General features: G+C 50.4%; 8 protein-coding genes across 8 annotated transcripts; 3 read left to right on the top strand and 5 right to left on the bottom strand.

Annotated features, from left to right (window-relative positions):
- Window positions 1–4,320: 4,320 nt before the first annotated feature.
- On the top strand, window positions 4,321–8,427 carry BU24DRAFT_68872 (uncharacterized protein). Its single transcript, XM_033534544.1, has one exon. The coding sequence runs from the start codon at window positions 4,622–4,624 to the stop codon at window positions 8,330–8,332; it is 3,711 nt and encodes a 1,236-aa protein (XP_033378328.1). The 5' UTR covers window positions 4,321–4,621; the 3' UTR covers window positions 8,333–8,427.
- A 713-nt stretch (window positions 8,428–9,140) lies between these two features.
- Window positions 9,141–10,832, bottom strand: BU24DRAFT_428031 (uncharacterized protein). The gene is made up of 3 exons (XM_033529376.1): window positions 10,533–10,832; window positions 9,863–10,461; window positions 9,141–9,769 (listed from the first exon to the last, which is right to left on the bottom strand). The coding sequence occupies exons 1-3, from the start codon at window positions 10,533–10,535 to the stop codon at window positions 9,346–9,348; spliced, it is 1,026 nt and encodes a 341-aa protein (XP_033378329.1). The 5' UTR covers window positions 10,536–10,832; the 3' UTR covers window positions 9,141–9,345.
- A 1,914-nt stretch (window positions 10,833–12,746) lies between these two features.
- Window positions 12,747–14,801, bottom strand: BU24DRAFT_473149 (uncharacterized protein; the record flags this gene model as incomplete). The annotated part of the gene is made up of 3 exons (XM_033532757.1): window positions 12,747–14,158; window positions 14,209–14,628; window positions 14,746–14,801. The coding sequence occupies 3 exons, from the start codon at window positions 14,799–14,801 to the stop codon at window positions 13,216–13,218; spliced, it is 1,419 nt and encodes a 472-aa protein (XP_033378330.1). The 3' UTR covers window positions 12,747–13,215.
- Window positions 14,802–14,967: 166 nt separating this feature from the next.
- BU24DRAFT_496810 (uncharacterized protein) lies at window positions 14,968–16,694 on the top strand (the record flags this gene model as incomplete). The annotated part of the gene is made up of 5 exons (XM_033534214.1): window positions 14,968–15,107; window positions 15,216–15,585; window positions 15,636–15,685; window positions 15,738–15,949; window positions 16,011–16,694. The coding sequence occupies 5 exons, from the start codon at window positions 14,968–14,970 to the stop codon at window positions 16,517–16,519; spliced, it is 1,281 nt and encodes a 426-aa protein (XP_033378331.1). The 3' UTR covers window positions 16,520–16,694.
- BU24DRAFT_428034 (U2 small nuclear ribonucleo protein A) lies at window positions 16,527–17,897 on the bottom strand. The gene is made up of 5 exons (XM_033529377.1): window positions 17,760–17,897; window positions 17,652–17,692; window positions 17,338–17,598; window positions 17,054–17,188; window positions 16,527–17,000 (listed from the first exon to the last, which is right to left on the bottom strand). Exons 1-5 carry the CDS (start codon window positions 17,836–17,838, stop codon window positions 16,782–16,784), a joined length of 735 nt encoding a protein of 244 aa, XP_033378332.1. The 5' UTR covers window positions 17,839–17,897; the 3' UTR covers window positions 16,527–16,781.
- Window positions 17,898–18,400: 503 nt separating this feature from the next.
- Window positions 18,401–19,701, bottom strand: BU24DRAFT_68962 (uncharacterized protein). The gene has a single exon (XM_033534545.1). It carries the CDS (start codon window positions 19,368–19,370, stop codon window positions 18,609–18,611), a length of 762 nt encoding a protein of 253 aa, XP_033378333.1. The 5' UTR covers window positions 19,371–19,701; the 3' UTR covers window positions 18,401–18,608.
- A 332-nt stretch (window positions 19,702–20,033) lies between these two features.
- BU24DRAFT_356894 (ARM repeat-containing protein) lies at window positions 20,034–24,840 on the bottom strand (the record flags this gene model as incomplete). The annotated part of the gene is made up of 3 exons (XM_033523917.1): window positions 20,034–24,390; window positions 24,448–24,568; window positions 24,627–24,840. The coding sequence occupies 3 exons, from the start codon at window positions 24,838–24,840 to the stop codon at window positions 20,034–20,036; spliced, it is 4,692 nt and encodes a 1,563-aa protein (XP_033378334.1).
- A 343-nt stretch (window positions 24,841–25,183) lies between these two features.
- BU24DRAFT_400614 (glycosyltransferase family 4 protein) lies at window positions 25,184–26,659 on the top strand (the record flags this gene model as incomplete). The annotated part of the gene is made up of 2 exons (XM_033525459.1): window positions 25,184–25,352; window positions 25,434–26,659. 2 exons carry the CDS (start codon window positions 25,184–25,186, stop codon window positions 26,657–26,659), a joined length of 1,395 nt encoding a protein of 464 aa, XP_033378335.1.
- Between the last annotated feature and the right edge of the window lie 43 nt (window positions 26,660–26,702).

Below are 26,702 nucleotides of genomic sequence, written 5' to 3' on the forward strand. Positions count from 1 at the left end.
GACACAAATATTATTTTCCTGAGCTGTGACGTTGTGCTCCGTACTTCAATTACCGTATTACATATTCTCCACCTCCTATCCCTTTCCCTTTCTTGTAGGGGGAAGGGTGCCTACGTCACACACTCTCCCTACCTTTCCATCTAAGAAAAGGCACGGAACAGAAATGTATCATCTATCATCACCAACACCAGTCTCACAAATCCCCCCCGCCCCGGAATTAATTCCCCTCTTCGAAATCAATGTCTACGGAAACGTGAAGAGTGTCCGGACGGATTTCATAAATTATCCGTCCGAAGCAGATGCAAAGAAACGGAAGAAAAGAATCATGTTATGCTCGCCTCGCTCGGTCAGCTTCGGCGGGTGATGTTCCGTTTCTAGGTTGGTAAGGTAAGGTAAGGTGAGACGATCGTTTCTTTTGTTTCTCCGTGCGTGAGTGCTGTGGGAAGGGGAGGGAAGGAAAGGGAAATGTAGTCAACACGGGACGAGAGAAGATCGAAATAAGAGGTTGTGAAGATCGCTGGGGGCGATGACGGAGGGGACTTGGATATCTTGGAAGGTTCTGTTTTTTCGGTTGTGGCACGGCACGGTGGAGTGAAGTGGAAGTGGGTACGGTACATACGCTGGGCTGGTGCAGGTGTGAGGCGAGGGAGGGAGTTTTTCGATCGATCGATTGATTGATTGATGGAGTGGTTGTGAGGTTCGATGGGGGAGATGGGGGAGATGGGGGAGATCGAATATGACGTAATGTGTGTAGTTTCTTTCCTAGAAGAGAAAGAGAAGGACGATTACGAAGGGTTGATCGGTTTGATCGGTGAGGGCGAAATGTGAGTCGAAGAGGTGGATGGAGGGCATGATTGTCTGATGATGTGGCATCGACTGATTTCGCGTTCCTAGAAATGACTGGTTATGCTAGGCGACTGAAATGTACAGAGTTGCATATTGTTAATCATCAGTACCGAATAGAAGTCGCTCACGTGGCTATTTACTGGCCATGCGAGAAGACTTCCCGGGCGAGGGAACCGTTCGCATGCACACGTTCAACGGCGAACCGTTGTTGTCGCCATGAGACTCACAGATTGCAGCTGTTTCCAATTGGCCAATGCCTACCAAGAACTATCACAATCAGGATATTGCGGCTCCGTATGCAGACAATACGGGGCTTTTTTCGCTTGGAAAATTGTAAGCGGTAGAATGATCCGTAGATGCCCAGAACTGGACGAAAGGGGCCTCGAACTTCCAACGGTCGGGTGAACCCTTTCGACCCATTCAGGACCGTTTTCCCTTCGAGATGCAATATATTTCCTCGTTGGCTCCACCCGGTACGGCAAAGGCGATCACCCGGATGACGTGGGTCCCTGCGAAATTGGGTTACGATAGCGCCGGACGTGATGACTTGAAAGGTCGTGGCATCGCCGTCACTGATATGGACGCTATCATGAGGACGATGGACGAGAGTTTAGGCTTAAGACGGATGTTAAGGATTGCCTGTTTCCCCAACGCTCGTCGGCCTGGTAGAGCAGGCAGAATTCAGTCAGTCTGGGGTGCAGAAGCGAGAATGGATCCCAGCAGTTGTAGAAGTCGTTAGCAAAATCCCGAAGCGGGGTGCGTCATGTCCATGGCAGTAATCGATCAGTCTTAAGAACCGGGTTTGACGTTTGTTTGAGCGATGCTTTTGGTGAATCAGGCATACCCGTAGTTACACACCAACATGTGATCCTGCCGTCTGATTTGCTGGATGTGGTGGGTTTCGGTAATGGTCGCTACGATTTGGATTTAAGCTCTGCCCTTGTTTGACCACATTTGAGGGTCGACCACCATGCATATCTGTGATGCCGGGCCGGTATCGGGAGTGATAATGGAATAATGGACTTCCTAATGGGGAGAGAGAGACATGCGCTGTGGTGCCAGGGAAATGACCTGTTCGCACAGAGTACGCGGCATCCTGAGTGGACGACAGTCGTGATGCGAACCATTTGGCGCTGCCTCACTCATGTCAGCCTGCGCGTGGGAAGATGAGACAAGTCGATATGCTTTTGGAAAGAGTACAATATATTTGCGCAGCCTTGGACGCCATAGGTGACTGTTTCGGCTCGGGTACTCCGATGCGCCAATGCCTCCCGATATCAGGTTTCCCTCTCTGGACCCTTTCGAACAGCCTATCGAACATCACGGATTGTCAGTTCATAGAGTGGAACGGGGATCGTTGAATATAATCACGGGCGTTGGGTCGCAATGTTGGCAGCACTGTGACCATTCCAAGCCTCATGTTCCACACCGCTGGGTACAGATCAGCCTGTGGCGCGTACTGCGACCGGGCTTATCTATAGAAAACCGATGCGTATCATGTTTGCGTAGTCCTGCGAGTCAAATGTGTTAATGAGGCTGCTGAAGCGCTTTATGTTGTTGCGCATTGTTCATGATGTATTGGTCATGTTTAAGCTGATGGTAAGCGGTGCTGTCAGCGCGGATGTCGTAGAGGGTGCCATTGTGGAAATCCGAGGGAGTGGGAAGCATGCATGTTCGTCGTACAGATCGTTGACCAACGAAGCCTCCATGGACAACGCGTGCTCTTCCAATGACAGTGGCTCGTGTTTCACAGCGTCCGGGTACAGAGAGCTGTCGTGGTAGTCTAGCCCTTGGAGCTGCACGGAGTCTGACGTGCTGTGATGCAAATAGCCGTTGTTGTTGATAACTTGCCGTGAGCAACGGGACGGTAGGGAGGATGTTGCAGATTTCCAGGCTGGCCGTTGGTGGAGGATTGCGTCTGCTACATTGCTATCTACATGTCGTGATCGAATGCGTCTGCCTACGCGCATCCCATGAAAGAATGCAACGGTGACTGGCTGCAAAGGGTGTGACGGAACAAGCTGTGCCTACTGTCGCCTGCCGGAATGGAATGGCTTGAAGAAAATGTCACGGATGGATAGGCATCATCTGGGGTCACCCCTGACTGGCGATCTGCGCGTGGTGTAAGTGTATGCACGAAGGATTGCCGAACAGTCATAGGTAGCGAACAGCGGCGACAGCCATTGGGAGAGACGGCGATAGTAAGAAGCAACGCAACAAAGGAGGAGGGCGTGTTCGTCCGGACTCGTAGTATCGGCCGAAGACACCAGACGAGGAAGAGAATCTGTGCACAGTACTCTGTACTCTCCGTGTTATCGAAGGAGTGATTGATATTGTGTTGTCGTCGTTATCGCTGACCACCTGTCGATGGTTACGAGTCATCATGCTCCTCTCCTATCAAATTAGATACTTAATGGTCATTATATATTATCGATAGGGGAATTAATCCTCTCGTAAGAGAGTGTGAGGTGGGTGGAGTATGGGAGCAGCCGCTATCGTCCCGTAGCGTCTGAGTGGCTTTTTTTTTATTTTTGCTTTCTGCCTCATCCTTCTCCGTAGCCGAGTAGATTTATCATCAGGAATGTTTGTTGGTAAGGAAGTGATTAACAGACTAAGCATGATGTTGGGAGAGTACGAGTAGTCAGTTAAGTTGGAGGAGTATGGGTATGGTTGCCGGAGGCCTGGCCCGTGGAGCGGAAGTGGAGAGCAGAGGGATCGTGTTGAATGAACATGGATTAAGGGGATGATTGTCAAGGGTATGGAAAGTCTGGAGGAGATAACTATGGAGGAGGAGGGGTGGAGAGGTATGGATGTGATGTATCATGTATGAATTGAATGTAAGTGTGTGCTCATAGATACTGTAATGGTAGGGGGGGTAACTGGAAGGAGGCGGCCAGTGACATGCTCCGGAAGACGGCGAGCCCTACACCGCCATTGTTGTCAACTCCCATCTCGTATCCCACTTCCACTTCCCACTGACACTGCAACTACTACTACTACTACTCTCTCATGTGTTACACGGTATCTCATTGTACTGCAACTATATCTAATGATGAGATCCACAACGCCTCATGCCTTACAATGCTTCACCCAGCCCGTAATTCTCCTAGCCCTTCGCCTACTCCTAGATCACTCACACTTTCCTCAAATCGATCTTGACGATTCTCCATAGTTTCGCCGTTACCACCACTACTTACTACTACTCCTACTACTCCTACCACTACCACCACTAGCCTCCACAAGTCCCATCTCCTCTCCTCCCACCGTCCAATCCAAAACTTCGACCATTATTCAACTTCTTCCCTCGTACTCTTTCAACCCACGATACTCCACTCACTTTACGCCCTTGTTCTACTCTGCTTTGCTCTCTTTTCCTTCCTCCCCCTCCTCTCTGCTCTCCCCGCCTTCCACTGTTCTACAAGACACGCGACAATTCATCCTTGTCTACGCCCTAGACCACCTACCCTACGCCTCCCGCCTCACAATACGCCTCGCTTTGTCTTCACGATAGCAAACACCCTTCTCCGACATCCATAGACCGCGGTCCATAGATAGAACAGACTCTTCACCCTACCCTCGAGCGACGACCGGTTTCCCGCAGCGCGGCTCCTTCCAATACCTACGTCGAACAATAGACTGTCATGGGCTGCCCACGCCCGACCCGTCTTCCAGTTCGCGTCCGACAAACCTGCGACTGTGGCTCCTTCCATAATTGCTAAGGTCTCCCACCTTACCTGGACGAGTTGTGTGTACAATTGTTATTACAGTAGACGTCATGCTCGGTCAATTCTTTGGCGGTCGGAAGGCTACCGGCGCGACCCATCCCTCGCCGACCACCCCTCTGGAATCTGCGACAGAAGAGTCTCACACGCGACACCTGCTCTATCCCGAATTGAACAGCAACTACCCACACGATGGTCAACACTATCCACTACCGACGCCAACCCTCCCCTTGGGAAACGGCTATGATGGTCCTCAGCCCGAGATTGATCTCGAGTTCCCCAGGGACTGTAGGATCATAATTGCCCAGGACGAAATCAATGCTATGCCGAGAACCGTCCTCTATGATTCCAAACCCGGCTCACCTCGAGCAGAATCGCCCACACAGCAGAATGCACGGTCAAGGCCCTTTGGCTCGACCGCAGGCGCCAATACTGCGGGCCCCTCCTTTGGAGGTGTACATGCACGGCGATCCTCCCTTGTCACGGAGCCAACACCAAGATCGCCAACCGTTGCTGCGTTCTCGCGCACGCGAGCACGGGGCGGTTCGATTTCCTCCATGCCAAACATAGACGAACACACACAAACCCATGCTCAGTTCCAGGCCAAACCAACGGAGTCCTTCGACGTTGTGAAAACATGTCTGGATTGCATGTTTGGAAACACTACCATGAGCTATAGGGGCAATTCCAACAAACTACATATCGTCCCCCTCGACTCTAGGCCCGCTGATCTCACCCCTGCAGCAGCAAGTTTACACGAAGCGTCCGGTTCCCTAGGCAGGTCAGAAGGGCTCCGTCGAAGAAGTAATTTAGCAAAGTCATTCACGCCATCTAACTTCCCAATTGATATGCCTCAAACGGATACTCCTGGAAACTCCTCAAAAGAGTCCCGCAGACGAACCATTCTCATCACTAGAATGTTCTCGGTTGCGTTGCCAGACGAGGAACGTGATTCCTCCGACCCTCGTACTCCAACCCCTCAAAGCTCCCTAGGGAAAGGTAACGGCTTTCCTTTTCCTCGCACAGGAAATAAGGCGGGAGTTGGAGCTACTCGACCGCCACAGCCATCTCAGTCGCGGCGGACTCCAATGTACGCCATCACTATTATACTCCATTTGCCATTGTCTTCTTCGTCCCCTACCATGCGACCACCCTCTAGGCCGGGCCACTCTGCCGCCAGAGGTACGGCTCACTTATCCACTTCTGCTCCTGGCCAGGACTCTCTTGGATCATCCCTAGACTCCGATCGTCGCGCTGGTTGGACAACCATCGATCCCAATTTCGGCGTGGAATCGCTCTTGTCGATGTCCCTGAGTAGCGATGTCGATGACCGCGTTGATGTCATTGGACAGCACTGGGATGTCATCACAAGGACTCTTACAAGTCTTCAGTATGTAGTGCGCGAACGGATATTAGCCCATTTCCGAATGAACGATGCCCGTTCTCCAACAGTCTCACCGCTACCACGTGGTCAGCCATCTCGATATGCCACACGAGAACCTCTTCCCCAAGTAGGCCGTCGGTTCTGGAGGCTGCAACCAAACGAGCTCGCAATAGACCCACTCATCCGCCAGGCAGTCGAGGTTGCAGGCAACCGCGTAGTGAGCGGAATGAGAATCCCTCGAGTCGTCACCGGTCAAGGGAAATGGGGTGTTTGGCGTGAAGAAGCAAGGTGGCTCGGCCGGTGGGCGAATCGACGAGAAGAGAACTTTTTCTTCTTCAATCTACTTACGGCCTTCCTGGGGCATCATACCGAATGGTTAAATATCTTGGGGCCGAAATGGCATCGAAAGCGTCACCGGGAGCAGCAAAAGTCACTTTCTGGGGACAATCTTACTATCCCGAACAGGACTGTCATTGTGTCCCCTGATAAGATGGCTGCGAGAAGGCTAATATTCTTGCTCGCTGCGTTCTTGCCGTCTGGCACTTCGGTGCTTTACGATGGCGCGTCTCCAATGAGACCTGGCACTTCCGCATCGTTCCGGGCATACTCACAATCCCCACCTACAAATCTACCTCCATCGAGAAAACATTCTCTGCGACGTCAGATCAACCGCCGTCCCCGGGGTAAACCAAGTCTTACAAATATGCGCCCACAGCATGGGGGCAGTTCCAGCAACGGCTCGACGTTTGAATCTTCTAACATTCGCGTTGATTCGGGTGTCGCTGAGTTTCAGGATGCGTCTAAGCAGCACTCCTGTCGGTCTTCTGTAAATTCAATCCAGAACAGCTTGGTTCTTCCCCCTATGTCGGATAGTGCAGCTAGTAAGAGTGGTTCCGCAACCACTTCGACAGCAACGCCTGAAAATAACATACCTGTTGCTCACTTCGCACTTCCCCGCACAAAGTCTTCTGGGCCACCAGCTGAGAATAGGCCAGAGAGCAGCGACAGCCTCGCTTCTGCGAATCTGATGAACACGCTCCAACGAAGCAACACCGGACATATCAGTAACCGTAGCACTGATTCGGGTAACACAAGCCGGTGGAGCGGCTTCATGAGCTTCTGGAACGGGGGCAGGCGCGAATCATCTACAGATCACAGCGACTTCCTACAATCTACAGATGACGGCTTGGGCGTTCCCCACTTCGGCTTCGCGGGTGAAAGGCGACGGTCGCAGCTCGAACAAATGGTGCACGAGCTGTCCATGGACCAAGAAACATTTGATGAATCTGATGCATTCGATTCTTCCAACCTGGACAACAGTACCACAGCCGACGGATCTCCGGAAACATACCCGATGGGCGGCTCCAGTGGTATGCCAGCATCAGCTGCGAGGCCGATACCCGAACGTCCCAAAACGTTCGACTCCACCCTCAAGCTCTCGATCAATGAGAAAGACGGAGTCATTGATGTGGACATACCACTTCCAGATTTCGGGTCGCCGCTTCAATCGCCATTGCTCGGCGGATATGGATCAGCATCGAGCCAGCAAGGCTCGAGCTTTGGCGAAACATCGATACTATCAATGCCATACTGTGAACCCGATCAGCCTGTCAATGCTGCCGGCTGGCTCAAGCAGTTCCATCCCGATTTCGCTATTCAAGCCATCAAACCGTACGCCGATCTCGAGCGAGACATCAAGCAAGCCATGAGTGCTGAGCCAACTCCTGTCACATCGGCGGCGACTCCAACACTTGAGCAAGGGCCCCAGGAACGGTGGGTAGACGTCTGCTCTGCTCTCGTGTCCGATACTCGTAACTTCACCATCAAACGTATACGTCTCAGGCGACTGGTGAAGATCACACCATTGCCGACATATCACCAAGCAGCCCTGACGCCCAGTGTAACTGGTGTGCCTGGCCGTTCACAGTATGGTAATCCGTACAGCGCCAGTACCGTCGGGCCGACAATGACCGAACAGCATCTTACTGAGGAGTTTAGTGAGGAGACCATCATGGATTTCGATGCCACTCTCATCGACGCTGTCGATCGTGTTCTCGCACAATCCGGGCAAGGTTCTCGTGTCCAGTCCACTAGTTCTTCGAGGTCTAGTTCCCGGCGAGGAAGGCGAGACACCAGGACGAGTTTCGACGCCGGCCACGGACCAGCCGAGATCTCCCAAGGCGATTACAAGGGCATAATCTTCGACGCTCTCGAATCAGTAGTGAGGGACGTGACATCTGAGCGCACCGGGAAAGAACAATCAACGAAAGACAAAGCTCTTGTCACCGACAAGAAGGTTCAACAAGACGCCCCCGCGAGCACGGCAACAGACTCATCTCTCAAAGAGGGCATTCGACGCTGGCTTACTGAAGTAGAGTAGTCATCATCACAACTGCTCTCTTCCTCCTCTTTCCCTCACCCTCTTCCCCCCTAATACCTCTTTTGCGTCAGACGGATCAAAGTGTATATCGATAAGGAATGTAACGGGGCGGGTCTTTGTTTTCTCACGGCCTGCTTGCCCGAGTTCACATGTAGAGAGACTCTTCTTTTTTCTTCTCTGCAGAGCAAGCTACTTAAGTAGCGGTTTTTTCTTTCTTTTCTCCTTGCGTGCTTTCATGGCGCGACGATACCCAACCAGCACGTCACCTTTTTTTCGGATGACGATGAGAGAAACTAGACTAAGATATGATACGATAACGATGATAATACTACTTTTATATCCTGAAGAAACTTTTGATCTATATGCATATACTATGGTGTGATGCACTCTTATCTTCCACAGATCTACACGTCTACATTAAATATCCACCTAGCTATCTAATGAACTCCCCTTATATGAAAACCAATAGGCACCTTAGCTTTAAATCATTCTTTCCACCACAGTAAATATACCCATATATATACTCTCACGCATTGTACCACTACATTGTATCTCAACCCTGACCTTCCCCAGGCACGAAACAAACGCAGGAACGCGGTATATTTCATTGCCTGTTTCGCAGCCTCACGGTGCTTGGCTATTACCTACGTCTCCTCCCCTCAACCTTTTCATCGTGGACCGAGATTCTTTTTCACGAGTCTCCTCAAATCTTGCTTCTGCTGATTTTATCTTGCACCCTGCGTTCGTGTGAATTCATGAGTTGGTGGTCAAGTCTGCAACCGCGTTGTCACAGTCATCGGTTCGTTTGCTTTACTTTTGTTTGAATTCATGTTCTTTTTGAAATAGAAACGGCGGCCGTTTATTTCGTGGTAAATGTTATGTTATATACAATAAATAGATTCATATCCACCAGATCAGAAACTTCTCTGTTATTCCTTCCAGTTTTGCTTCACCCGACTTTCATTTCGCCCCTAGAAAAGAAAAAGGCCGTGATAAAGAAGTTGCATACCCCCTTACTTCCTCAGCGCCGCAAGCGCCGCCTTAACAGCCTCAACCTCCTCCTCCTTCCCCAGAATATCCGGCACGGGTCCCACAGGCGGGATACTAAACGGATTAATCTGGCGATGGCTCTTCGTATAATGCAGCTTGATGTGCTCGAACTGCGTGGTGTCCTTGAACGCGGGGATGTCCCAGTAGAGGTGGCGGACCCAGCGGTGGATGTGCGGGAACCCGGACCGGATGTCCCGGATGTTGCACTTGAAGTGCTGGACGTAGACGGGGTCGAAGCGGATGATGGTGGTGTAGAGGCGGACGTCGGCTTCGGTGGGGGCGGGCGCGGAGAGGAGGTACGGGGTGGTGGAGGAGGCGAGGTGGGATTCGATCTTTTGGAGGGAGGAGAAGAGGGTGGTTACGGCGGTTGTGTAGGCTTCTTCGGAGCTGGAGGGGGATTGTTAGTTTTGATTGTGGGTTTTTGTAGAGGGGGTTGTGGAAGGGGGAAGGAAATGGGATGGAAGGGAGAAAGGGACGTACGTAGCGAAACCGGAGCGGTAGACGCCGTTGTTGATGTCGTTGTAGACCCACTCGTTGAGCGCGTCGATCTCCTTCTCGAGGTTCTTGGGCAGAAGCTCGACCTTCTTGTACTCGTCTGCGATGATGTCGTCGAACGCCGTGTAGAACATGCGGATGATCTCGCTGCTCTCGTTGCTCACGATGCGGTTCTGCTTCTTGTCGTACAGGGTGGGCACGGTGAAGCGGCCCTCGTAGTCGGGGTTCTGCTCGAAGTAGATGTCGCGGAGGTGCGTGAAGTTGGGGTGAAGAGGGTCGGGGGTCACGTTCTCGCCGGGAAGCTTCTCGTCAGGGGTCGAGAAGCGCCATCCCTTCTCGCCCAGGTGCCAGTGGACGGATGTGTAGGGGATGATTTCTTCGAGGCCCTTGAGCTGGCGGACGAGGAGCGTTCGGTGCGCCCATGGGCAGGCGTAGGAGACGTAGAGGTGGTAGCGGCCCTTTTCAGCTGGGAACTCGGCGTCCGGCTTGTTCTCGATCCAGTTGCGGAAGACGGAGACTTGACGCTTGAACTCGCCAGAGTTGTCGCCGGGCTTCACCCAGTTGAGGATGGAGTCTTTTGTGGACTGTGAGGATTGTTAGTAGATGGACGAGTAATTGAGCAAGATGTGTATGAATAGAGACGAGTGACACATACCATTGTGGAAGAAAAAGGTCTAGTGGTGGAGTGAATAGATGTAATTCTTGGGATTTGGGATGAAAGAGCTCGGAGTCTGGTCAGAGCTATAGACATATACAATTGGGAGGGAAAGTGTGGAAGAGTGATGTAAGAAGAGGAATAACTTTTCTCGAGGCTGGAGATGTGGCTTTTATCATAATTTACTCAGTAGTAGTGACGATAGATTGAATGTCCCTCGTAGAGCTGCATTATGGATGAAGCGGGGTGAATTGGCGCTAGGAATGTCCCGCTTTCGTCATGAAGGTTGATGATTGACAGGGTCTTCTCGACTTCTGTAGGGCCAACATCCCTGCACTTGGCGGTTAATCAGCATTACAATAGCTTAACAAATTGACAATGTTGAGTAAGACCTTAGCTAAACACAGTTCCAGCTCTCGCGCCGCTCAATTCACTCTGTACTCTTAGTTTATCCTAATCCAATCCAATATACACTTTTCAGCATGGGACACTGTCATTAGTCCATAGAACTACCTTCCTTACTCTATGGACTACAGCCTCGTTTTGGACATGTATCCCTAAACCCCCCAATAATTGGTCTGTGTAAAGGCTACCACTACAGCTTTGATTACTGTACACCAACATTCCACTTCTCCTTCGAATCTACTCCACTATGTTCCATGGAATAATCATGACGGTGAGTAACAATAGAACAACTTGGTCACCGTCCGCGGCTTTGAGTGGGAATGAAAGTGCAATGTGTTTCTATTGACTCTATCTACGTCATTACTCCTAGCTTTACAGACCCCCTTCCACCATCATAGAGACGCAGCATTGTTACTTTCCAGCATCATTGCACCAAAGCTATGTCCTATGCCGACACAGACTGGACTGGGGAAGCCTATTCTGCATTTTTCTTGCTGTCAATGAAGATCCTGCTGAGACCATTGCGTTGACAGGCAAATTGGTCTCAAATTCTCAGATCTAGCCTCGCTCAAAATACATTCATCATTCCCATCCAAACCACCAATCCAATACCACGCACCCAGTATCACCCTTTCCATAAGCCAGCCTACAGAGAGATTGCAACCAAAGACCGAACACCCCAAGAACCGTAACACGTGTGCAATCACACACATACACGAAGCGATTGCGCCTCGCCCCCAGACAGCTTACTCCCAATCTCTCCACCCACACGCGAACTTACGCGAGTCTCATCTGACCAAGTCTCCCCAATCTCCCTCCCTCTCCTCCTCCCTTCCCTTTTCCCCATCAGAGATTGCGAAGTGATATGTATGAGATGACACGCACACACACAGACATATGCTGGATCTCCAGCTCGCCTGACCGAACTGAGACAATCAACGGCATTTAACAAGCAAACGCCACGCCACGATCAAGGCTGGCGCGCACTGGTTCTGTTCTTACGATCGCCGAGGAGCGAGAAGAGGCAGGTATTGTGTCTTTGAGACAATCGCACACCCATACCCGTCCACACGTACGCGTGCATCCTTGTAATCATACTCATTCTGCAGTACTTGTGTGTACGCGGTGTACGCAGAGCCTCATTCACAATACCCAGCCCATCCCCCATCCCCGAAAAGTAAAGGAATTTATAATCGATCGATCGATCGATCATTAATTGATTATTTACCTCCACGCAATGGAAATTGATTGGACGCGGCGATAATCGCTGCTGAGGATTATCGAATTTCTGGCTGAGCGATTACGCCTGACGAGTGAGTTTGGTATTGACCCCTGTCAGCCCTATGTATCCTCGTACAAAGGTGACAGGGTTGGGGTGGAGCGGGTAAGTGATTGAGGCTCTGTGTCTGCTCTCTGCCTCTACTTGTCGCCTTTGCGAGCTTGTAAGACCACTACGGGATGTTGCTGGTGAATAGTGTAGTTCCTTGCTCTGGATTGGAAATGGTGCCATGCTCTTTTCAACGTGGTTTGGTATGGTTCTCCTTTTGAAAGAGAGGTATGACGTCAATGTCTAGATCGGCTCTCGCGGTTTGTTTTGTACCTTAGAATGATGAGTTTCAATGTAAGTTTTGCCGTTCACATTTGCTACATTTGAGATATGACCAATTGCGCACAATTCGTAATGCCATTGCCAGTCTGACACGTTCATGTTGTCTACTCAAAGATGTCTTACAAAATTACCCCATAGACATATGGTCCGCGCTTGGTGCACTTTTACTCCAACGTCCATTGTCCCCACCGAACGCCTATTATGCTGGAAAATCTTATCTGGCCGTCCTAACCGTCGCTGAGTCTTGGTCTCGGTTCATTTTACAAGAGGTATAGGGTATATTATGAACTCCCACTCAGCCACGCACGTTCGCTTGCAGATAAGGGGGCCAGTTGTCGTATTCGTTGAATGATGCTTTCGGACACAGCCGCCCCAACTATTGGTGATCGATCAATAATAGATTCACGAGTTCTCGCGGGAGAGTGATTCTGAAGAACGTTGCTCATCTGATATCAAGGGTATCTACCGTGGTTTTGTATGTACCAGGATGTGCATGAAGAAATCTGATCGGGAAGAGGGAATGAGGAAAAGAATTGAAGCAATAACACGCCACGTTCAGGGAAGATGCGTGTCCATGGTCCGGGACACCCTGATGTACATGTACATCCTAGCTCGTTGCTGCAGTGAGACGAGCCGCTGCATCCTGCTCCCAACGTCTCGCATCGCGACTTATGCACCCCCGACACCGCCTAGCGTTTGCTGATTGACCATGTCTCTTGTCTGTCCGACTTTCTTTGCTGCATCGAGGATCGCGCCCTCGATGGCCTTCATCGCCTCCACAAGTTCCTTGCGCTGATCACGAGCTCCGTTGCGGCTACCTGTCAGTTGCTGTGCTTTCTCCACTGTGCCTGCCTCCATGGTTCGCAGATGAGCCTCAATTTCGCGGATCTGGTGCTGATACACATCAAGCGTCCGCCCCAGGTCTTCTGTGCGCCTCGAGAAGTAGCTAACCAGATCGACGGGCTTATTCGGGTCATCCTCATCTAGGGAGTTGTTCGCTGCCGGCTTTGCACTCGACGCATTGAGGTTCGTGCGGTTGCCGTAGTGGAATTGTGCAGGGAGTTTATGGTTCTCGATGGCACGGAAGCTAAGCAAGGCTTCTTCCGCATCCTTCTTGATCACCTCTTTCAGCTTGGCAATGTTCGTGGAGTCGTTCACGAGGCCAGTCTCTATAGTAGCTAAGAACTCTTCAACGTAGACGACGTCTGGGGCGACAGTGGCAACTTCTTGCTCCGATTTAAGCATTGCCTCGCGCAGTTTGATGGAGTTGCTTATGTGGTATTGAAATGTGTCGTCCAGTTTCTGTATCTCGGCCTGGAGATCTGGGTGCAATTCGTGCAATCGGTGGGTTCCTTTGATGTTATCAAGAGTGCGGTATTGAACAGCCTGCTGGTTGTTACCTAGACCAGTCGTTGAGTTTCCGAGGCCCCCAAGAGGCTTGTTTTGTGAGGCCATGCCGCCAAAGAGTGAGCTCTGTTGCTGTTGCTGCTGAGGTTGATTCTGTTGTGTGGCACCAAATAAGGATGGGGTGGTTGTTTGATTTTGTTGGGTGTTTGCGTTCCCGCCAACGAACAAAGAAGATGTTGCTGCAGGTTGCGCTGTTGACGAGCCACTAGAACACGTTATTCTCCGCGTAACACCATCGACGTCTCTCTTGCTTACAACAATGATGGCTTGGAGCCAAGCAATCCTCCCGTCTGGGTATTCTGAGTCTGATTTTGATTCTGTGCATTCCCTCCCAGAGCGCCCCCAAACAGGCCCCCGGCTGCCTGGGGTTGAGATGCAGTTGTTGAAGACCCGAACAGGCCAGTGCTGGCTCCTGTTCCCGCTGTTGCTGGTTTGTTCAGATTCCCGAATAGGCCGGCCGATTGTGGTTGTGATGCCTGTTGTGTGGCCCCGAAGAGTCCCCCGGATTGGGGTGGCTGTGAGGCTGCTGCCGACGCACCGCCGAACAATCCTCCTGACTGAGGCTGGGACGTCGATCCGAAAAGCCCTCCGGCTGTTGCAGGCTGGGATGTTGCATTAGTAGAGCCAAAAAGCCCTGCACTCTGCTGTCCTTGACTGGTATTGGTGTTATTTCCACTGTCCAGCTGTTAGATCGTGTGAAACTAGGCAAGTACAGTGATAAAATCGCCCCCCGAATGCGAATCATATCGAAGCATAAGACAGGTTCAATCTGCTTTTCGTATATAAACTTACAAGAGCGACCCGCTGGTGTTGATACTCAGCGAGTTGGAGCGACCAAAGCCTGTCATTTTGTCGGATAGCAGCAGTGTCCCAATATTTCAGGATATTCAACCCAGTTTATTGTATGCTTCCTGAAAAGGAGAGCACTCGATTTCGATTGTATCAATTGCAGGTTCCGTGTGTTTTGGACGGCGCGAACGGAAGTCGATGCAGGTCCGGTCACTCCCTGCGGAGATGCCTGTGTCGGAAGAGCGATCCGCAAGTCGGAGGGTGGTGGAGGCGCGACGCGAGGCCGAGATGAAGAAGATAAAGGAGAAGTTGGATAGTGGCGAGAGCGTGGTTACGGCAGTTTGCCGACTTGAGAGAGTCAGCGCGTGAGTATTCTTGTGCAACGACCGGTGTGATGGTGTTTTGGCTCGAAAACCAGAGCTCTCCGCGAAATGCAGGCGCTTGGGCCACCCGCTGATCTTCTTCGATCTTAGTGACAGCCAAACAATCAGGTACGGCTTGAAGAGAGGGAAGCTCGTGTACTTGTTCAAGTATCCCAACCACGACGTCGAGGGCGACAAGCAGCGGAACATCATCAAACGCGCGCGTTTTATTCAAAAAGGTCTTGAAGAGGCAGGATATCACTTGATTCCCTGGGATTTCAAGAAGGGCAAACCACCAACATTCTGGGAAGAGGAAGGAACAATGGAAGAAGAAGACGATGATCTCTATGGTCCTTCGGAGTCGAGCGCGGCTGTGGACGCAAAGAAAGACGTGTCCAGAGAAGAGGAGGATGGCGAACAGGGCGATGAATCTATGGACGAAGGCGAAGAGTCAGGCGAAGAGTCGGACGAAAGTGACTCGGTACATTGAATCGAGATCGCCACGCGCAACGCATAGCTAACGGATTGTAGGACCTCGAGATCATCATCGACAAGCCTCAGACAGCCCCAAAGCCTATTTCGTGAGTTTCTTAAAGGTCTCAATACGCTATACAAAGCTAATTCCTTCACCAGACAAGCTCCGCAAGAGTCAAAAGCAATCAAAATAGAAGCACCCCAGCAACCATCCTCAACACCAACAGCAAAGTCGGCTTCGGCTGTCCCTCAGATACCTTCCCAACCTGGAACGGCATATCCCGCCGTGCGGACATCGACAATAGATGTGAACGCCGATCCCATTTATCCCCCAGCAGGGAAACCCGTGTCACAACTTGATATGGATGCAGGTGGGTACCATCCATGGCCAGGCAGTAAAATTGTGAATACGCCTACTAATGCACGGCATAGATCTTGCTGAATCCACAAAACCGTGGCGACTTCCCGGCGCCGACCAGTCGGATTATTTCAACTACGGCTTTGATGAGTTCACATGGGAAATGTACAGGCAGCGTCAAACGGACATGTCGAACAATCTTTCCAGGCAAAAGGCCGAGACGGCCCAGTTCCAGCAAATGTTTATGGGCGGTCCTTCTCCAGCACCAGGAGCTGGGAATGCGGGCCCAGGTCCTATGCCTGGTGCGCCAACTGGACCATCAGCTCAAAATAGCGGTGGGGGTGGTATGCCCCCAATGCCACCAGGAATGGGAATGAACGAAGAGCAAATGATGCAGACTATGATGCAGATGCAGGCATCAGGTATGGATGTCGGCAACATGGACATCAGTCAATTCATGCAGATGGTCGGTGGCGGCATGCCGGGCATGGGTGGCGGTGGTGGAGGAGGGTTTGGCGGACAGCAGCAAGGCAATCAAGGTGGAGGCGGAAGAGGGCAAGGCAGGAGAGGTAGAGGGTGGTAGTGTGTGGGGAAAGCCTTTATCTTCTACCCTTCTGGGAATCTGCATTTCAATATGACTGCCAAGGTAGGCACGGTCACGGTTTGGTTGCACGGTCTGGCGTTTTATGTACGATACCAGGACAAAGCCATGGAAAAGATTTTGATATTTCGTCCATCCAATGCTCCATTTGAACGCCAAGGGGGTAGTCATCCCAATAATCGTGCTATCATGATGCGCCAATACTTGTTCTCTATCCTTCGTCCATGTTTTGAAACGTCAAAGTCTATAGTTCCATGGGCTCGCCACCTTCAAGTACGTATGCTGGTATACGGCCCTCTGAGAAGTCCTTCTCTAATCTGGCCATCTCTGCCAAGCTCTTCGCGTTCTGAATTGCGGCCCTCATCTTATTCTTTTCCTCGTCGGTCCAGATTCGCTCCTTGACGTGGTCGTTGCTAGAAGAAAGAGAGGCCACTACGAAGCCCTTGGACTTCACGCCCATGATCTAGATGATTATCAGTCTACATGGCTCGAATGTCCATTCGGTATAGTACTTACCTGTGTGGCAAGCTCGGTGGGCTCCTCCGCAGTACCAAACAGTTCTTCAGCCTTTTGCTTTTCAGCCTGTCGGACCTTCGCGAAGTCAAGGTAACGGACAGAAGGGCACCTCCATATCACCCAGTATCGGTAATTCTATGAGCATGTCAGCTGTGCTGCCTTAAAGTGTGTGGCCAAGCTCGGTCTAGTATCTCTCTGTCGACCACGGTCGCAACGCAGTCTAGAACCCTCACTTGCGCTTGATACAGGGACTCCGAGCACGAAGTTAAGGGAGGTTGACTTACCTCCTTGTTTGCGACCGGATTTCCCATCAACGACAAGTATACCAGCTTCTTGAAGCCACTCAAAGGGTCCAAGTCCGCCAATTCAGCTAACCGGTTCTTTGTAAGGACGATTGTCGTGAGTGAGGGTATCGAAGAGGAGAGGTTGGACTGGATGTTTGATATGCGGTTTTGGGCGAGGAAAAGCGTTCGCAAGCGGGGGTTCAGTGGGAAGTTTCCAAGCAAAGCGATGTCGTTGTCCGTAAGGTCGATGGCATCGTTGTCCTAGCAATCTTCGTTAGCAAGCTGTCGCGTGTGGGCTTGAAGGTATGACTCACGCGCGCAGCACCCATGTTCTCGATCGCCGAGATTTTGTGTCCTAAATTGCAAAAGAATTGAGATCAATGCAGCTCAAACAAGTGTAGTATCTGTTCCTTTCAACGTACCTCGTAAATCGAGTTCACGCTCTGTTAACGGATTGATATAGGAGAGGGAATGTTGGATCAGGTCCGTTGTCAACCTCATGATTGCGACCAATATCTTATTATTTGTTCCTAGTTAAATGGTTCGAATCGGGTGGTAGGCGTTAGTACACAAAAGAATGGGATGTGAAGTGGGATGGAGCTATTTACGAAATTAGTAGCTTGATGCCAAGATTTTGGACATAGGCCACTGCGGGCGGCTTATGTAAGACATTGTGTGAGCAGGGCAAAGTGAACATGATCATTTACCTAGGTGCCTAGCTATTTCACCTTGCATTATTCTGACCAATTTTCGTTGTTTTGGACCTTTGCCTTTCCTAAAAACCGCAATTATATAGTAGCAGTCAGCTTTGATTTTTGTGCATCTCATCAGATATCAGTGTTCTTAATCCTGTGAACAATGAATCGCAAGAAGACCGGACACTATAATAGAGTATTTTGTAGACAAATAGTAAGATACTGCTATGTTAGATACGCTGAATACTGAGTTTAGCTCCAATTTTCTCGTTTCAAAGCATAGTAATCTGTTTTCTTGACATTTGTTGTAGGCACGAACTTTCCATCTTCATCTTTCGAATTAATAAGAAGGTGCATAACTATCTTAAATTTATGGAACGATAGTCTTAAATATCCACCGTGGCCAACGTTTGGCTGTAAGAGAAATCGGATTTGGGCAAAACATTTTAGACAATATTGACCTCCTTCGCTTGAAATGAACAATCAACGAACTGAGTAACCACAACCGTATCGTGAATGAAACTTAACGTAGAATGGATCTGAACAAAATCAAAAGGAAACCATAAGCCCGTACCCTCAAAGGTGAAACTCCCTGACATGATTTTCCACCACTCCAGTCTTCCACCCGCCTTCCTTTCTGTACACGCTCCCGCATCCCTTTACGAAACATCTATCATGTCGACATCTCGTACCATGGAAACTCTCCTCGTCCCTGGTGAAGCACATATTGTGCACTTCACACCCGGAAGGCAGCTCCCACATATGGTTCCTCAGTTTCTCGTGATCAGGGAACCATTTCTTGCATGTGGAACACTGTTCACGGTCTTTGTTTGCCGAAACATTGACGGACTTTGTACCGTTTGGTGCCATGGAGAAACTCATATGGTTAATTGAGTAGTTCGCAGTGAGGCGAGTAAAGGTGCTTGCTGCGGCAGCGAGGATGGGATGGCTTTGACTGTTTGAGGTTTGATAGTTGTAATTGTAATTATTGAATGGCTGGAGAGCAGTCTGATCGTTGTATTGAATCAGTGCTGAGTCGCTGGGCGCGACCAAGTCTAGGGAGTTATCGTATCTGCCAAGCACATCATACGTATCGTAGTCTTTGAGCTTATGAGATGTATGGTGAGTGTGTGGGTGATGAAGATGATGTTGCTGCTGATGGTGGCGATGATGGTTGTGACCATGACTTCCTTGTCCCGTACGGTACTTGATGCTGGGGAACCCATCGAAGTCAAGCTTGTTGTACCCAAAACTATGCTTGGTGGAGTACGGATCATGATAGAGGCAGTAGGAGCCGGGACCCTCAAACATCTCCCCGCAGGTATTACAGAATGACATGGTGTCAGATGACAAGGTATCGAGGGGGATGTGGGGTGCAAGGGTATTATGTATGTGGTAAGAAATTTTGTTGAAACACTGTTTAGTTGGAGCAACTTTGAGTTCGGCGTTGATGTAGACAAATCTTGGAACTCTCTGCTACTTCCTGAGTGCGGGTAGAAACAGTGAAGTCGCTGTGTTGTTTCCGTCTTATGCCTCGACCAAATCGCTTTTGATGAAAAGATTTAGGCGCGACGGGGAAGGGTTCAGCCCTTTGAAGAAATACGTCGTCTAAATATGAAGTTCGTTGATACAGCAGGCTGCCTGTATGCTTATGCATACCAGGTGCTGCACACTTGATTGCGTTCACCGGTCGTTCAAGCCACCAAATGCAACCCGATAAAGAGCCCGCCGGTACTCACAGAAATGCCAAAATTAATTACCGAGCGATCGATGATCATTACGTATTATATGCAGCCTGCTTGTTAGTGAATTCTGAAACCCCAGTTGATCGTTGCGTTCCTCCATCAGAAAATGACCTGGTTCGACGTATGGTGCATTAGCTTGGTTTGTGAAGCACGAGACAAGGATAGCACATGAACATGTGGAGGCTTTAGAGTGCTTTCGAATAGGCTCTAGGAATATGCGACTTGTTTGGAAGCTAGAATGTACACCGGTCTGTCCCTACATGAAAAGATAAATGATCCCGCTCCGGTCAACCGAGATCACCATCCCATAAGGTTGTTCTATCATCGCCACATCGAGCACTGTGTCCATATGGCTTCGGAGAAGATTATGCTGCTGCAAGCTAATCAGGCCGGAGCGAGAGCTTTTAGGCGCGGTTCGCTTAGCTGAGGTGTTGGAGCTTCTGCTCTCTCTTCCCGTGGCCACGGAAGGCTGAGGCTGAGACAGCCGCTCAGTGACCACTAGCGTGTCTGGACTGAGCTGGCTGTTGCCATACTGAGGTTTTAGTTCGTCGGCATCTAGGCCACTTACTACGAGCGACGCTTCTGGACGACTGGTATCCCAGTATCTAACTTTCCAGTCTGGACCAACAGTGAGGATGAACGTGTGTTTGGGGTCACCTTTGTCATCAATGGCTTGCGAATTCACGGCCAAGGAGCGGATTCCACGATCAGCTATCGAGTTGGCCGTGGGCTCCAGGTTCGTTGCGAAACGCCCTAGCATACCCCCAGGCTTTTCCTCGTCAAGGTCGATTAATGTGGTACTCCTCGATCCAATGTCTTTACTGTTACCAGTCCGATATACCTCTTTACACGTAAGCTTTTCGAAGTCCCAGACAGTAACTTCGCCCTGGCCTGTTCCTCCGGCGATATAAAGACGCGCTTTTTTTACCCTCGGGAGTGTGAGCCGATGAATTGGTGAAGCGCCCTGGAAAGTCCATGCCTTCAGTCGCAGTCTAAATCTCAGATCCCACATGTCAAGAACGCCATGTGAGGTACCAAGCAGTATCCACTGATGTTTCCGGTCGACACAGAAACACGTTGGCGTCCCGTGCTCAACAGGGTTCTGTAGAGTGAATAGCTCGGTCATGGAGAGTAGATCCAACGCAACAACCCGTGAGGTGTTTGTTGCTAGAAGTAGAACAGACTTATTCTCTTCTCTGTAATGTTCAGACCAGACTGCGAATTCCCCCTCGTCAAGTTGATGTTCACGAAGCGACGAGAGTTTTCCAAATCGATTTCCGCCATCATTGCCTGGGTAATAATTGACACGTATCACGTGTATACTTCCATCACTGCCGGTAACAACGAAGCAATACGTTTGCTCAACAAAAACAAGACTGGTCACCTTGGCCTGGTTGCTAAGTTTATATGTCTGGCGAGATCTTCGGCTTACATTGCGCTCGAGACGTGATGTATCCCACACTTTGACAGTCCCATCATCTGATCCAGTTATGAAAAAGCTCTGGTCTGGCGCGACAAGAACCCGATTCACCGCCGCAGTGTGTTCGCTGAATGTAGCCACAAGCATACCTTCAGGTCGCCAAGGAACACCTGCTGGAGTGACATTGCTGTCTTTGTGCTTTATAGGTTGTTTGCGCAGATTGGGCTGGACCCGAGGACCGAATTCGAGTTCGTCGGATGGTAATCTCTCGAGCATCATAGAGTCCAAGAGCTTCAGCACGGCAGGGTCATTGCCTCGATAATTATGTGCATCCCTGAACCTGGCCTGAGAAGGACTCGGTTGGCGATTCTCTGAAGTGGGGAAGGATGTAGATGGTCGTGAGCGAGAGATCTCGCGACCAGTAAGACCGTCCACACGGCCAAAAGCATTGGTAGATGTTGTTCCTGTTTCAGCTATAGCCTTGCCTTCTCCTCTGTTCAAGAGACTCAGTGCACTGTTCCTGTGTCGCAAAGGATGCAAATGATCACCCGCTCCAAGAGAGCCGATCGGCGACTGTGTGCTGGGAGAATCTCGCGGAATCTGTAGAGAGCTCCTTCTGTTATCAACATCGGATGAGGGCGAGTCCAAACCAACGTGGAGCTCGCTTGGGGACAAAGGCTTTGGACGTGCTGGAAGGTTGAGTCTGTGAGTACCCGCTTCTGCGCGGACCAATCTGTCTGCTTGGGTATCAGGGGTGTGAACTGGGGACATAACAGGTGCGTCGTTATCGGTGGTAGAAGCATCGAGTAGCGCATCTCTTATAGTGCGAGGTTGGTTGTAGGGTTCACCTTCGTTGTTTGGTCTCTGCCCATCATCGACTAATTGCCGTGCAGCATTCGGCTCGAAAAGGACAATTTCTGGTACGATGTTCAGGTCCTTCAGCGATACAATGTTTTTGAACTTCGAAGAGGCGGCATTACTGTCATCTCCACGTCGACGATGGGTGCTTCGCCAGATGAATTCTCGCAAAGCTACGAGTTTGAACTCATCGTCGGACGACATGCCAGCATTTCGTAACTTGCGTAACCACTGTTCATCTTCGTCATTTTTTGGAATCTTTTGAAGGATCTTGGGATCTGCTTCGCGCCCAGAGATTGTTGGAAGAGTGTCATCCGCAGAGCTGAATGTAAAGGTCTGTTGTTGCTTTGCAGGAACCCAGAATAAGCCCTTTTGTGATTGTGTCGCCCAGTTGGAGGCCATATCCATGACTAGTCTAGGTAAAGGCTTCCTTAAGGAATCTAGGAGGCGTAGTGTACTGAAGTCAGAGGGAACTATCTTCAGATACGGCTTGATGAGATTCACAAGGATGCTATGGGTATCTGCAATGGAGAGATATTTCGAAGCGGTGGAAATGAACTGGGCAGCAGCCTCTCGTATCCACACGTTGGGATGCATGGTGAGCCGGGCAACGATATCGACCAATTCCCACGTTTTAGATCGTTGGAATAGTCCGAGTTCGGCCATGGAGGAAAAAGCTCTGATCACCTTTTCGACAACGAACTCTTCGGGATCGGTTAGGGCCTGAACCATCAGCGGCAAGATATAGCCCTCGAGCCCAGCACCGCCTATAAAAACCGCAACACCCACGATCGAATCGAAGAAAGCGCACTTAAGTAGCCAGTCGGGATCGTTGAGATATGTGTTGAGATGACTGAGAACGACATCGTTGGCCCTGGGACTCCCAAAGAAGACGCAAAGGTCAGACACGGATTTGAGAATGGCGCGACGGACGGACGGCTCGGGGTCGGTGAGAAGCGCTGTGCTGTGCTTCTCAAAGGCGTCCAATAGATTGTACCGATCCAGATCGAACTGGTTCCGGCGAAGTGAGGATGTCAACTCGTCTTCACCGCCCGCGCCTGTTGTTGGAAGGGATCCTTCTGCCCGAAGGGCCTGGATCATGTCCATGTATCTTGCTGCAGTCGTGGCCAAGGTGCCAATACACCAGGCATAATGCATTCGGACTAGAGAGCTCGGTCGTTCCAGTGAGGAGTCCGGAAGATAGGGCTCGAGGCGTTGAAGAATATACACAGGGAAAATGTATGCGTTCACAGGAGAAACGACTTGCACCATGGCAAGAATCTGTGTCAAGGTTCGCAACGCCCCTATCTTAACCAGCTCAGATTTGTCCGTCAAGAGATTCGTTACGTAAGGTATGACACGATCAAGTTTGGCCTCGTCTGTAAGTCTTTCGGCGAAGGCTAATAGTAGCTCAAGGCCCCTGAGCCGGGCGGATGCTCTAGCTGTACCTCGAATGCAGGAGACAACTATTGTCAAGAATATTAAATTGCCATCATCGACGGAGAGACTTGGCGTCGCAGACGCTTGATGTTGGTAATTTGGAATATCGACTGTCAGTGGAAAGAGCCTATCATTCGGTTTTGGGGGTGAGTGGCTGGGTTTGGTGTGTTCTTGTCCATCGTTCCCAGCCAGAAGAACAGATATCTTATCGAAATCATTGTAGATCTGTTCGATTCTTTCATCAGGCTCCCCAAGGTGTTCATTGGCGGTCGTTACTGGTTTCCTTCCGGAAGTCGGATCTGTGATGGAATGCATGTACTGCTGAAGGAATCCGTAGAAGTAGCTCGGAAAAACCTTGTCTTGCCAGTATTTAAGGTAATCGTCGGCAGACAAGCGCATATTTGGGTCGAGCTGGATCATATGCGTGACCAGTTCTCGGACGTGAGGATCGTTTATTTTACTAATCTGTAGCCGTGCTGGGTCGTACTCGTGTTGCCGGTATTTGAAGAGCTGGCTGAGGGAAAATATAGGTGACTCGAGAAATAGTTCAGCAATGACGCACCCAACGCTGAATATGTCCATGGCCCAAGTAATCACGCCTTCACCTTCGGGTTGTTCGCCAGGAGGTAGGAACCGTTCAGGGGCCAGATAACAAGTTCGGCGGCCTGACATGTCGAAATAGAAGGAGAAATCGGCGGGGTTATCTTCGGGGAGGTATGCTGGCTTATACGCAGAGGAGAAGTCTGTGAGATAGAGCCAGTTCCAGGAGGTGACCAGGACGTTCTCCGTCTTGATATCTCCATGATAGATGTTTCGAGAATGACAATCCCGGACAGCGCTTAACAACTGGAATGAAAGCCATTTCTTCTCAATCTCTTCAAGAAACGGTCGCGTGCTTGTATCGATCAGCTGCCAGAGCATTTTATGGCGAAATTCAAGTAAATATACATACCTTAGACGATCATATAGGGAACTGTGAATATACTGACGGACGAGATACCCACCGATTTCATCTTCTAGGATGCGATGGTAGGCCAAGGCATTAGGAACATCAGCAAGCGCCGCCCGTTCCCCTGATAAGATAGATCAGTACGGTCCTTTTAACATAGAAAAGCATCTGTTGGGGCTTACTTAGAAGACGTTTAACATAGATATCCAGATTCAGCTGGGCATACGGTTTAGCAACTACTCGAGCAACTACCAGCCCATCCTTATGTCGCGCTCGGACCGTTTTCATGAAACGAGCTGCTCCGAGACTCTTTTCATATTGAATATCGGCCAGCTGAGGCACATCAATCCCAGCCGAGCCAGCCGAAAGCGTTGTGAGAGAGAATCCTTGGCCCATAGTTGGAGTGATTTGATTGTTGACTTTAGGGCTTAGAGACACGGCGCTGTTGCCTTTCCGCCCACATATTGTCGTGAGATGTTTTCCGATAAACTGCGTTGACTAGAGCTCTGATCCTGTATCAAACACGCAATATGCACCTCTCCAGCTACACGTAGATCAAATTTGGCGTGGGGATATTGCAACGGAAGCGTCATGTGCATATCGCTGGAGGTCGGTGTAGGTCATCTCACGTCGGCGGAGGCATCACAAACTATTCCAAAAGGGGAAAGGTCATTTGCCGGAGGTCTACCATCTGGAAACACCACGTTTACCGTGTACGAGGCTGCTTCAAGCACCACACATGGCCACCAAACCACAGAACATTGTGTTCTTCCATCCGGATCTGGGCATAGGAGGGGCTGAGCGGCTTGTGGTGGACGCTGCAGTGGGCCTACAGAAGAGGGGGCATACTGTCACCATCTACACATCGCACTGTGATCACGACCATTGCTTCGACGAAGCCCGCGATGGTGAGTAGCATATTATACTTCACAGTCCCTTTCCACTTATACCTGCATGAAGGTCGCTGAGATATCGTCTTTCACCAAAAGGTACCCTCAAGGTCTTAGTGCGCGGAAATTCGATCGTACCTACCACCGTCTTCGGTCGCTTCGCTATCCTATGTGCTATACTGCGCCAGTTGCATCTGATAGTCCAAATTGCATGGTTCAGCTCCGAGCTTCAAGAACTCAACCCTTCCGCGTTTTTCATCGATCAGCTTAGTGCTGGAATACCTCTCCTCCGAATACTTTTCCCATCTGTGCGAGTACTATTTTATTGCCACTTCCCAGACAAACTTCTCGCAAAAGAAGGAGGCACCTTGAAATCTTTATATCGTGCACCCTTTGATTGGGTAGAGAGCTGGAGTACAGGCTGCAGTGACAAGATTGTGGTCAATAGCAAGTTCACGAAAGGCATTTTCCGATCGGCGTTCCCTAGCTTAAAGCACCGCGAACCTGGTGTAGTCTATCCATGCGTGGACATAAATACTGGGGATGCGACTGACAAGGTACTGCCCGTGTGGAAGAATAAGAAGGTTGTTCTAAGCATCAACCGGTTTGAAAAGAAGAAGGACGTTGCTCTAGCGATTAAGGCATATGCTGGTTTAACTCATGCAGAGCGGAATGACACGAGACTTGCCATTGCGGGCGGCTACGATCCTCGGGTAGCAGAGAATGTGAATACATATAAGGAGCTATGCGACCTGGCGGACGCGCTGAAACTCAAGCATGCGACTGCAAGGACTATTGTGACAGCACAGGGCGTTTCCGACGATGTTGACATCGTGTTCCTCCACTCCGTACCCAGCGCACTTAAGACCGTACTGCTTAAAACATCTCGCCTGCTGGTATATACTCCTCTTCATGAGCATTTTGGCATTGTCCCTCTGGAAGCTATGCTAGCTGGCACACCCGTACTTGCCGCCAATGAGGGAGGCCCGACGGAAACTGTAGTGAGTGGACAAACAGGGTGGCTGCGCGACGTCACGAAGGTTCAAGATTGGACGGAGGTCATGCGTATCGCCCTAGAAGATGGTGAGGGCGAGGCGAGACGGAAAGAGATGGGCAAGTGGGGGAAAGAGAGGGTGGTCGCAGAGTTCTCCCAAGAGAGGATGGCAGAGACGCTGGAAGGAGAAATCCAAAGCATGATGAAGCCTGGACGGCCACGGCCGCCCATAGTTGGCATACCTCCAGTCATACTTGCGGTCGGCTTGATGCCGATATTGGTCATGCTCAGCTTCTGGTTTTCCAATATGATAGACAGTGGTAAACAATAGATACTCTCGAGAAGGTGTGCTTATAAATCGAATCGCGATGAAG

The sequence above is a fragment of the Aaosphaeria arxii genome, assembly GCF_010015735.1.
Source record: "Aaosphaeria arxii CBS 175.79 unplaced genomic scaffold BU24scaffold_12, whole genome shotgun sequence".
In the NCBI taxonomy this organism is placed as follows: domain Eukaryota; kingdom Fungi; phylum Ascomycota; class Dothideomycetes; order Pleosporales; genus Aaosphaeria; species Aaosphaeria arxii.

What these genes read in the sequence shown, in the direction of transcription:
- BU24DRAFT_68872 (XM_033534544.1), top strand. Translation starts at nt 4,622, where the DNA reads ATGCTCGGTCAATTCTTTGGCGGTCGGAAGGCTACCGGCGCGACCCAT.
- BU24DRAFT_428031 (XM_033529376.1), bottom strand. An exon ending in TACCGCTCCGGTTTCGCTAC is followed by an intron (nt 9,770 to 9,862) that starts GTACGTCCCTTT and finishes ATCCCCCTCCAG; the next exon opens with CTCCGAAGAAGCCTACACAA.
- BU24DRAFT_428034 (XM_033529377.1), bottom strand. Translation starts at nt 17,838, where the DNA reads ATGAGGTTGACAACGGACCTGATCCAACATTCCCTCTCCTATATCAAT. An exon ending in AGAACATGGGTGCTGCGCGC is followed by an intron (nt 17,599 to 17,651) that starts GTGAGTCATACC and finishes GAAGATTGCTAG; the next exon opens with GACAACGATGCCATCGACCT. An exon ending in CCACCGAGCTTGCCACACAG is followed by an intron (nt 17,001 to 17,053) that starts GTAAGTACTATA and finishes ATAATCATCTAG; the next exon opens with ATCATGGGCGTGAAGTCCAA.
- BU24DRAFT_68962 (XM_033534545.1), bottom strand. Translation starts at nt 19,370, where the DNA reads ATGTCATTCTGTAATACCTGCGGGGAGATGTTTGAGGGTCCCGGCTCC.